The 11,646-nt window shown below is 38.6% G+C and overlaps 1 protein-coding gene across 5 annotated transcripts in view; it reads left to right on the top strand.

The window, feature by feature from the left end:
- The window catches only part of TTC3 (tetratricopeptide repeat domain 3), a 48,674-nt gene that overhangs the window by 31,691 nt on the left and 5,337 nt on the right, over positions 1-11,646 (top strand). For 4 of the 5 annotated variants that reach the window (XM_027701743.1, XM_027701740.1, XM_027701741.1 and 1 more), the window contains 13 exons: positions 555-815; positions 1,032-1,078; positions 2,076-2,132; positions 3,351-3,427; positions 3,527-3,664; positions 3,873-4,740; positions 6,524-6,589; positions 6,989-7,138; positions 8,127-8,266; positions 8,841-8,909; positions 9,240-9,336; positions 10,185-10,285; positions 11,519-11,612. In XM_027701743.1, coding sequence (XP_027557544.1) covers positions 555-815; positions 1,032-1,078; positions 2,076-2,132; positions 3,351-3,427; positions 3,527-3,664; positions 3,873-4,740; positions 6,524-6,589; positions 6,989-7,138; positions 8,127-8,266; positions 8,841-8,909; positions 9,240-9,336; positions 10,185-10,285; positions 11,519-11,612 — 2,165 coding nt within the window. The remainder of the gene's footprint in view (positions 1-554; positions 816-1,031; positions 1,079-2,075; positions 2,133-3,350; positions 3,428-3,526; positions 3,665-3,872; positions 4,741-6,523; positions 6,590-6,988; positions 7,139-8,126; positions 8,267-8,840; positions 8,910-9,239; positions 9,337-10,184; positions 10,286-11,518; positions 11,613-11,646) is intronic. The other variant, XM_027701742.1, reaches the window with a different exon arrangement.

The following is an 11,646-nucleotide window of genomic DNA, read 5'->3' as shown; positions in this document are numbered from 1 at the left end:
AAGCACAACCTGATGTGGGCAGGGCTTTGTCCAGGAGGGAAGGAGAAAATGCAGCAGGTTTATTTTCTCTTGTTGTCTTTAAATTCCAGAATAGGCTTAAAAATGAGAATATTTGCATAAATGAGATCTGTTTCTGGGAAGTAAATCCTGGTGGGGTTTTAGTCATTAAAGTTTAGCTGCCTGTGCTAAACTCAGGAGTAACTTGTGGTGCCTTGCTGTGGTTTCCTGATGGATTTATAATTGGAGGAAGATTTTTCCAGGCATCAGATGCCAAAACCTTGGAGGAGATTTGGGTCTTCTTCATTCTACTCTGTTGCATCTGTGTCCTTTCAGGAATTTATATGGATTCATTACACAAGTGAATAATTTGGTGTTGATTAAAATTGACCTAAACCCCATTTATCATTTTTTTGTTTGCATTTTCACGTGTTTCAAGCTACTGGATATTTAATTTCCAGAACCAAGTGCTTCCTTTTGGAGAGGAATATAATTTTTTAAGCACTAAAACTCTGCAGCTGGAATGAAACATTTGGGGTTTTTTCCATCTCTTTCAGGTCTGACAGCTACAAAAAACTTCCTCCATCAATATGAAAAGTTATTGCAAGAACTCGACTTCTCTATTTTAGCCCCTCTCTGGAACCAGAAGTATGGCAGGAAATTTGATTATGTGACTACAACTGAAAAGCAAGAGATTTGTGATTATTTCTTAAACCCCCCCCTAGAGAAAACCCGTTGTTTTATATGGCTTTTAGAGGACAACAGAGAACATTTCCCTTTCCTTCATCAAGCTTTAGATGAATTCTTTGATAAAATGGGTGAGTAGGCAAAGGGCCCCACCTGGACCAGGCAGATTTCCCACTAAAAATAAGTATTTATTGTTAAGTTTTTAAGCCTAAAGATTCTACAGGTGCTTTGGTGGTATTTTGATAAAGGATTATAATGATATTTCCTGTAATTTCATAGTTGTAATGGTAAATTAGAGAGAATATTGCTATTTCTGTTAATCAGTATGACTTTTATCCTTTCAACAGATGACCCAACCATTATATTAAAGAAGCAGGGAAATGAAAATATATCAGTAAGTGAACTTAATTGATATTTGGGATCAGTTTGGCCTTTTAAACAAGTGCTGAGGTGAATAGAGATGTGCACTTTTACAGCCTCATTCTTCAGAGTTGATTAGAGATTTAATCTGTTGGTTTAGCTCCCTTTTTATAAATCATTTGATAGTTGAATTATTTATTTAAATAATCATAAAAATAATAATTCATTCTGAGTGACTTTTTTTGCTTGGTGTCTTCATTAAAATCCATTCCAACTGGCAGAAGTGTATTATGTATTTCAGTTAATTACGTGTTTGAGACACTCTCATTTCCTGCAAATAATTTCATCTCTACAAACCCAAGGTTTACTTTTGACACTGAAAACTTTAGAATCAGTTAATATCCATGTTAATAAAATGTGGGGTTTTTTGCTTCTTCGTTTTGTGAATTGGAAATCCAAGAAGGAAACGAAAACCATGACAATGAAACTGTTTTTGTTTCAGTGTTATTTTATAGCCTGAAATAGCCTGTTAGTAATTGCTGTGAGTGGAATCATGTTGATCTATAATTAAGGTCCTGTTAAAGAGTTAATTAGCATTTTAATTCCTTCATCTTTGAATATCTTGGAAAACTGAAGCAACATTTGAGAGCCCTGTTTACTTTTTCCCCACACAAAACTGGTGTGGGATGATTTTAAAATCTGCAATTTTGGCTCTTAAGTAATGAGCAAGGAGCTGAAAGAATAAAATAACACAATGTTCTGATTTTAAAAGTCAATATTTTAAGTGTTCAAAGCGGAAAATGATGAATAAAATAGATCAAGCCTTTCAAAGCTCTGGGGGTTTTTTTTGTATTTTCCTCTTGGAGAAGAAGTGGAGAGGGAGAATTTCACCTTGGTGGGCAAACCAGAATGAGAATTTTCATATGAAACTTGAAAGATTTACCTGCTGCTTTTGGAAACGCATCAGAATTTTATTCTAATTGGAAAAAAAAAACAAACAAAACACCCAGTGACTATTTTTTCTGTTTCAGACTAATGATATCAAAGTTAAAAACAAAAACAGGAAGAAAAACTTGAAAGACTCGAGGGTGAGTAACTTTTAAGCTGCTAAAGGAGACACTGCTAAGCAGACACTATTTAATTACTATTAAAACCCATTTAAAAATTTGGATTTTTATAGGATTTCTGGCATTCCCATGTATAGAGGCTGCTTTCCTAAATACCTCGAGGTATTTAGGTGTTAATTCATTATTGAAGTGATTTTTCCCCAAGTAGAAAAGTGCTGTTAATACTCAGCTCACACTGGTTTTGTTTTGTTAAAATGTGAATTTGTCAGCAAAGAAGGTAATTCTAAACTTGAAAAAAAAAAGAAGTAAAGAAGTTCTTTGTGGATACCTTTGACTCTTAATTCTGAATTACTGTTTTGATCCTTAATTTGCCATATTGGAAGGTGTGCATTGACTGCACTGTGGAATTAACACTTTATGCCCTGTTTTGTTTGGCAAATTTGGACACTTTAAAAAATTATGTCCTCACACCTGATTAAATACATGAAATTCTGTGTTTAACTGATTTTTCTGATCATTTTTATGGGCATATCAGTGACTGAGGATGCAGCTGTTCCACTTAATGCTCAGAGAACTGTTGTTATTTTATAGATTTTGCTGGGAATAATATTCTACCTGAGTCTTATTCGAGGATTTTGCTTTATTAAAAGTTTCAGATACAGTCTCCACGCCCCCACCTTTTTATAATTTTACTAGAATTCCAGGAGGAAAATGAAGATTTTGTTTTTTCTTCTTGTTCTCATCAGCCAGGTTTTTGTTTTTCTGACTTAGGTGCATTTAGACAAGTTGATTAGATAATAAAATATTAGATTATACAAATTTATTAGAGAATAAAGATTCAGAGACAACTCAAATGTTTGTAATGGTGAACATGAGAATAACAGGTGTCATTAAACCATGTGGGGTAACTCAGACTTGCCTGTGGTGAAGTTGCCTCCAACGTAAAGGAAATTTGATTAAATTTGGATAAAATTGGTAAAAAAAAAAAGGATGTTGGGCCGAATATCCCAATTTCCTTTTTCCAAAAGAAGTTCTGAAGAAGAAATGAATAATTTTAAATTAAGAACTTCCTTGCTGGGGCCAGTCATTGTCCAAGAAGTTTTTGCAGTTCATAATTTGAACGTAACGAGTCACAGAACAAAATCAGAGTGTAAACAAGTTACTCCTGGTCTTTACAGGGGATCATTTTGCCTGTAATTTTGTGACATAAAATAATCAAATCAACCTGTTTTCAATTAGTCTATTTTAGTATTATCCAGTGGAGTTAGTACAGCCCCACGAGAAGAAGAGAAGATATTTATAGAAGAAAATAATTTGTAAGTGCCATCATTTATCTCTTTTTTTTTTTTTTACTGCCCAGAATCACTTAAAAACACCAAGTCTGGGTTAACTTTCTCTCTTTTATTCTTTTTAAGATACACAGATTTTACAAATGAACCATTTGTAATCCCAGAGTATCTCCAGGAGCAACTGGAGGAATTTGAAGCTCTCTATGAAGTTTCAAATAGTAACAGTTATAATAATCCAGATCCAGTCTCCGAGAGTTTATATGAGTAAGTATAAATTTCTGTACTCAGCAACTTCAAGGGTTTAATTTTACTTCATAATGCTTATAATTTATTGCATTAAGTCCATAATTTGGGGGGGTCTGGTGTATGTAGGTGTGTCCATAAAGGTATGGAATAATACACTGAAATACAAGTTTAGAATGAAATTAAAAAATTTTGATTAAAAGTAACAATTTTTAAATTTTTTTTTCAGGTATTTCTCTCAAATCTTGGACGAACATGGCCCTCTGGAAATTAATAATAAATTACTAGTTGGGGAATATGAAAATTTCCCTGAAGAAACTCGAAAGGTGGTGGAGGATCAGGGTGGCCTGGAATCTTTCCTTCTGAAATCCCTTCATTTCATTATGGTGGATAACCTTATTTGCTTAAGGAAGCACTCGGTCTTCTTTGAGGGAATTACAAACAGAAATGAAAATTGTATAGATGGGAACGTGCAAGGAAATCATTCCCGGAAAAACCTCCGGTTAAATCCAGATGCTGAGGAATTCAAGCCCCAGTCCTGCCCTATTCAACCCCATATAACACCATCACCTGATTTAAGTTATGAGGCTCTACAGTATTTGCCCTATTCCTTCCCTGCTTCCTGTAGATCCAGGAATTCCTTGCAAAGCCAGAGGATTGATTCCATGGAAAACAAGTCATCGTTTGCAGCCATTTTACTAAAGAACTTGGATTCTACAAATCCCATATTTTTGCCTCAGACTTCCTGGGGTTACCAGTATGGAAGGATATTGCCTGTGCCTTCTCCAGTGCCTGTCCTGCCACTTGTTGCCAGGCAGCCTGGTTATATCTGTGCTGATCCTGCAGCTCCTCAGGATAATCAGGAATCAGCAATTCCAGCTGGAAAATACGTCTGTGATGGTTTTATCCCAACTGAAATCCAAACGCGTGAAGACCCTTGGGAGAACTCGGATAACACGGTGGATAAAGAGGATTTGGCTGCTCCAGGTAGTTCAGATGAAGCTGAAAATGGTAAACAGGTTATTAAGGTGGAAAAAGGAAGCAAAAGTAAACCTGGAATGAAGAGCAACCCCCATATAAGGATGGTGGCTGTTCAGGTGAGAAATGAAAATGGGATCATTGTTTGAGGGCTTTTTAGGCCACCAAGAGGATCAGAGGGATGGAGCAGCTCTGCTGGGAGGAAAGGCTGGGAGAGCTGGGATTGTTCAGCCTGGAGAGGAGAAGCTTTGGGGTGACCTGATTGTGGCCTTGCAGGGCCTGAAGGAGCTCCAGGAAAGATGGAGAGAGACTATTTCCAAGGGCTGGAGGGACAGGACAAGGGGAATGGCTTCAAACTGCCAGAGGGCAGGGTTGGATTGGATATTGGGAAGGAAATTCTTCTCTATGAGGGTGGTGAGAGGCTGGGATAGAATTCCCAGAGAAGCTGTGGCTGCCCCTGGATCCCTGGAAGTGTCCAAGGCCAGGCTGGACAGAGCTTGGAGCAACCTGGGCTAGTGGAAGGTGTCCCTGCCCGTGGCAGGGGACTGGAACAAGTTGATCCTTTAAGTTCCCTTCCAATTTAAACCATCCTATGATGCCTTAGAACTTCCAGTTTAAGCTGCTGCCACTTTCTACGACTACTCTTGTTTTTAATTTGTAATTCTTTGAAGAGCTGCTCACTGAAGTTTGTTCTGCCTCAAGTTTGTGCAGAAGTTTTGACTGGGCACCAGAGGAGGGAGCTGGGGCACAATTAGTTCCAGCTTTGCTTTGGAGATGAAGGAAAGTCCTTCTGTGCTGTCATTTTTCCTTTTGTAGTTAGTTCAGTGATTTGTTTTCACTTTCACAGCATTTGTGCAATTTAACAGTTGCTGGCTGATGTTTTCCTTGTGGTCTCACAGTGGTGGTCCAGGTTTTAGGGTCAGTTAAGGGGGAAACTCCAGTTTCTGTGCCCAGTTCTGGAACCTCATGGAAGAGAGACATGGAGGGGCTGGAGCGTGTGCAGGGAAGGGAACGGAGCTGGGGAAGGGGCTGGAGCAGCAGGAATGGCTGAGGGAGCTGGGGAGGCTCAGCCTGGAGAAAAGGAGGCTCAGGGGGGACCTTCTGGCTCTGCAACCCCCTGACAGGAGGGGGGAGCCAGGGGGGGTCGGGCTCTGCTGCCAGGGAACAAGGGACAGGAGGAGAGGGAACGGCCTCCAGCTGTGCCAGGGGAGGCTCAGGTTGGATATTGGGAGGAATTTCTCCACAGCAAAGGTTGTCAAGCATTGGAAGGGGCTGCCCAGGGAGATGGTGGCCCTAAAGCTGTGTGGATGTGGCACTTGGGGACATGGGTCCATGGTGGCCCTGGCAGTGCTGGGGGCATGGTTGGACTTGATGATCTTAAAGCTCTTTTCCAGCCTAAACAATTCCATGATTTTAACCTTATCTGACCGTGATTTTGAACAGCCTGTTAGAACAGGGACATCAGGAACTTCAGTTCTTTCACTGAAGGTCTTTCAGTGGTGGAGCAAAACAGGGTCCTGGAGTCCCTTCTAAGCAGAGGCACTTCTGTGGCAGATCTTGAGTTTAGGAGTCACAAAACAGCTTCTCGGGGAGCTGTCAGACACTTATTGCAAATATTAAGTTCTCAGACATTTAGGGCACAGCTGTGTTTGAAGCCTCTCAGTGTAAATGCTCGTGAAATTAGGGAAAGGTCAGACAGACAAGTGCTTTCTTTACAGGTTGAAGTCCCTTCCAGAAACACTTGCACAACATTTTTCTGCATTGTTTTAGACCTGCTCAGTAAATCAGTTGGGTTTGTAAAGCTGTAGGTGAGGTACAAGAGCTCCAAGCCAGAGCTGACCTTGTAGTTGTATCTATAAACTGGAAAGCTTTTTAATTTACTCATAATTTCTCGTATTTTAGGTCAATCAGGAAGTAGCTGATAGGGAAACCAACACCCTGCCTTTCCATCCATTTGAAAACCAACAAGTAAGTTACATCTTTGTATTTCTAATAAAGAAGGTTAAAGGAATGCCCAAAAAATTTAGTAGTGAGAAGATAAGGTTCTCTGAAAATGACATATTTTAAGAGGAATTTCTGTATTTTGGGTGGTTTGGTGGTGTGTGGTTTGACCTCTTTTTCTGTATTCTGTGATGTTCTTCATGGAAACTTCACACAGGCCCACAACAGGAAGGGTTTTGAGCTTTGTTCTGTATTTTAGGGAGACTGTATTTCCCTTCCAAAAATCTTGAGGCTTGATAAAAACACTCAATTTGGACACATAGACAGTTCAGAGTGGTGTTAATGGCAGGTTTATGTCTGTGCCAGGAGATGAAAGTGAGAAAATGTGTCATTTAGATTGGGTTTTGTCACCTGATTTCTTTTCAGGGAGATATTCTGCGTGTGGAAAAGGAGCATCAGGTGCTGAAAGAACAACTGAAAGAGGCAGAGGAGAAATTTGAGCAGCTGCAAAGCCGAAGTTCGGAGGAAATCGGTGCTTTGGAAGAGCTCCTGAGGAAAAGTGTGGAAGAGACTGAGGTAAAACTTCTGTCCATGGATCAGAGGGTGTGGAATCCCCGTCCCTGGAAGTGTCCAAGGCCACGTTGGAGCAAGCTGGGATAGTGGAAGGAGTCTCTACCCATGGCAGGGGGTGGAATGGGATGATCTTTAAGGTCCCTTCCAACCCCAGTCTGTGATGGATCATAACACAACAACCCCCTGCAGCGCTACAGGCTGGGGACAGAGTGGCTGGAGAGCAGCCAGGCAGGAAGGGAGCTGGGAGTGTGGATGGACAGGAAGCTGAACATGAGCCAGAGTGTGCCCAGGTGGCCAAGAAGGCCAATGGATCCTGGCCTGGCTCAGGAACAGTGTGGCCAACAGGTCCAGGGAAGTGATTCTTGCCCTGGACTCAGCACTGGTGAGGCCACCCCTGGAGTGCTGTGTCCAGCTCTGGGCCCTCGGCTCAGGAAGGATATTGAGGTCCTGGAGCAGGTCCAGAGAAGAGCAACGAGGCTGGGGAAGGGACTGGAGCACAAGTGCTGTGAGGAGAGGCTGAGGGAGCTGGGGCTGTTCAGCCTGGAGAAGAGGAGGCTCAGGGGAGACCTCCTCACTCTCTGCAACTCGCTGACAGGAGGGGGGAGCCAGGGGGGGGTTGGTCTCTTTTCCCAGGCAACTCTCAGCAAGACAAGAGGTCATGGTCTTAAGCTGTGCCAGGGGAGGTTTAGGTTGGATATTAGAAAGAATTTCTTTCCAGAGAGGGTGATCAGCCATTGGAATGGGCTGCCCAGGGAAGGGGTGGATTCTCCATCCCTGGAGGTTTTTAAGAAGAGACTGGATGTGGCATCAGTGCCATGGGCTGGGAACCACGGCGGGGTTGGATCAAGGGTTGGACTTGATGATCTCGGAAGTCCCTTCCAACCCAGCTGATTCTATGATTCTGTGATAAATATCCTCATTCTGCTCAACCCCACATCTGAATAAAACACTGTTTTTCAGAAACTTCAGAAGCTTTGATTTCTGCTTTCAGGTCTCCCAGAACGAACTGGATTGGTTTCACCAGGACTCGGAAGCACAAGGGAAGAAATGGCAGCAGGAGAAAAAAGAGAACAGAGATAATTTAAAAGCACTGAGGGGCACAGCTAAAAAACACACAGACACCAATGAGAGGTACTGATTTTAAACACAGATTTACAGCAGTCTGACATTTGAAAGACATCAGGTATCTCTGACTTTTACAGATATATTTCACTTATTATATATCTAAACCTAACCCTTGGCTGGGTAAGTCAAGATGTCCAAGAGCCCTGAGGAGTTTGGTCCTTCAGTGCTGTTGTTTTATCTTTATTCTTTGGGCCAAATTTCTCTGGAAAAATCCATCAGCCTGGTTTTTATATTAGTTGCTGATTTATTAGGAATATACTTAAATATCTTTAGGATAGAATCATGGAATGGTTTGGGTTGGAAGGGACCTTAAAGCTCATCCAGTCCCAGCCCCCTGCCACGGGCAGGGACACCTTCCACTAGCCCAGGTTGCTCCAAGATCCAAATGTGGCCTTGGACACTTCCAGGAGTGGGAATACCATAATATTTATGGCATTAAACAATATCTAAAATATACAGATATTAAGATACAACAGTATCTAAAGCACACAGGTTGTCATTGTGGCCACAGAGGAACCTGTTACACATTTACCAACGAACCTTTATCAGCACAAGTTTAATAAATGTTTCATTCCTGCAGGTATTTGAAGACCATTGATGACAAGGAAAAGCAATATAATGTATATTTAAATACATTTCTGGATACCAGGTAAAAGTCTTGTACTTTTCTGCAATATTTTTTCTGCTGATTTGTCAATATTGGAGTTTTCTGCTTCACTCTGGGTAAAGGCTCAGAGAGAAATAAGCACTTTAACCTGTATCTCTTACTCTTAAGTTTGTTTAATTTACTTATCCTGAGTAAATATTAATATTTAGAATAATGGAGATCTGTCTTTTCATCATACTCTTATACATTTCCCTTGATTACATGATACTGAGTAGAGAGAGTAGCTGTAGAAAACCTCTAAAATGGCATAAATTTTAAATACTGCTCTGCTGGAAATGTTACTCAAATATTTAACTTCTTTTTATTTCACAGTAATAAATTTGCTAATGAGAAAGTAAAATTGGAAGAGCTTATAAAAAAGAGTCAAGATGACTGCCAGGAGTGTGTGAAAAGAGCTGTTAAAGCAGAGGTACAAACCAAAAAAAAAATAAAATAAAATAACCTTAAAAACCTTTTGCTAGAGCTTGGATCATTTGTGCTCATTGGAGGTGGGGAAGGTGATATAAAAATGTTATTCCAATATTGATATAAGTGCTGTTCCTGATGTTTTCCCACAAAACTTTGCAGGTCAAGGTGCATTATTATTATTATTATTATTATTATTATTATTATTAATTAGTATTAAAAGTGCAGAAAATTTGGGGCATAAATTATTGCCCTAAACAAATTTCAACCCTGGTAACTGAGTCACATCCTTGTTTATGAAGAGATTCCATTTGGAATTAACCACAGAAACATTAAAAAGCTCCTTGTTTTAAGTTATTAATGAATATGTAGCTACTTCCTTATGCAGGTAAAACTCATGTATCAATATTTTTTCTAAACTAAGATATTTTATGCTTGGAATATGGAGAATATTGTGAACAATTCTCCCTTCTTAGGAAGAGCTTGAAGGCTCTTGTTGGTCCACACTAGTCTTCAACCTTGCAGTATTTAAAAGGCTGCCTTTTATATCTAAATATCTGTTTATTTGCATATAGATGTGTGTGTTTATGTGGGATAAGTTGCAAAGGGAACATTTAAGGATGGAGCTGAAGTGAATGAAGCCTTTTTATCCTCCCCAAAGCCCTGGGATGTTCATTCCACTTGGAATTCCTCCCTGTAGGAACTGGGTGTGGTTGTGCTTTGTGTCGTCCAACTCTTGTTTCAGATTCTAATTCAATTTAATTTCTAATTAAAATTTAGTTTGAGGGGGTTTTGTCCCCTCGTGTTTTAGGGGTTTTTTAACACTTTTTTTTTTTAATTCTTTGGTTCCAGATCTCAGTATTCCAGAACTGGAAGGAAACTGAAGTTTGGAAGCTCAGTGGCACCGTTGCCAAAGCAGAAGCAAATCTCAAGATGCTGAAGACACTGAGCAGGTGCAGAGAGTTCACACCACAAATTTCAGTGCTCCTGGTTGTTAAATACAATTACAGAGTGTTTATTCACAGTTATTATTATTATAGTGGTTAAATATTATGAAAATATTTACATTTTTAATATTAAAATATTTAGTATCACACATCTGGGGGATTTTTAAAACTAACTTCATTTTTATATTTTTTAAGAATATAAATTTTTAATGTATAAAATATATAAAAGATATTAAATAATATATAAAAGATCTATAGTTTATAAAATATATGTAATATATTTATAAACTATTTTATATATTTTATATATAATGTATAATATATGAAAATTATATAAATATATAAATATATTTATATATTATATATAATGTATAATATATAGATTATATAAATATATAAATATATATTTAGATATAATGTATAATATATACAAATTATATAAATATCTAAATATATATTTAGATATAATATATATACTGTATACATAAAATATATAATATATAAATTTTAGTATATATATTTTAATATATTTTATATCTATAAAAATATATAAAAAATATATATAACATATAAGAATATGAATTATAAATGTTTAATTTAACTCAGCTTGAGGAAAAGCTGCCTTTAACTTATGTTTCAGGCTGGCATCCCTCTGGGAGCAAAACTCACCTGTAATTTTGGGGTGGTTTTTAATAACATTTATCTTCATATTACATAACTGAATAAAATATAATATTTATAGAAAACATTAAATTATAATATTGAAGTACACAGGATTTGGGGTATTTAGTATTGCCCCAACCAAAATTCAACTGGTCTTTGAGGCTCATCCTTATCCCTGTTTTCTGTCTGAGCTGGGGAAGATCAGGCACCTGGGAACATTCCAGTTATTCCCAGTTTTCCCTGGGAGAGAACTGAAGTGTAAACAGAAAATACTGGGCAGCCAAGGTTGTTTTCTTCCTTACAAGGACCTGATTTAGCCCTTGATGGCACCTTAAATTTAAGTCATGTTCCCTTTCCCTGTCCTTATGTTGCTGCAAAATCCTAAATTCCATGGTAGGAATTCACTTCTGGGATTGGATGGAATCTAAACACCAAGAATTTAACTTTTTAACCCGAAATCCCTTGAAATCTTGAACTGTGATTAGTTGGTGAGGGAGAAACTTGTACAGACACCACTGGTCTTAAAGAAAAATGATGGGAATGTTGGAATTTAACTGCAAATCTTCAATATTTCAGCAGCTCAGCTTCAGCAGCACCTTTGTTGAAGTCACAGATTGATTCCTGGGAAACTTTTATTTCCAATGTAAAGAAACAGCTGGAAAAAGTAGAGGTAAGGCTTCCTTTCTCTTAGCAAGCCTTAAAGT

This window comes from Neopelma chrysocephalum, unplaced genomic scaffold (assembly GCF_003984885.1).
Source record: "Neopelma chrysocephalum unplaced genomic scaffold, ASM398488v2 Primary Assembly neopelma1_166, whole genome shotgun sequence".
NCBI lineage: Eukaryota > Metazoa > Chordata > Aves > Passeriformes > Pipridae > Neopelma > Neopelma chrysocephalum.
Note: the sequence above shows the minus strand (reverse complement) of the source record. Positions and strands in the feature narration are given on the sequence as shown.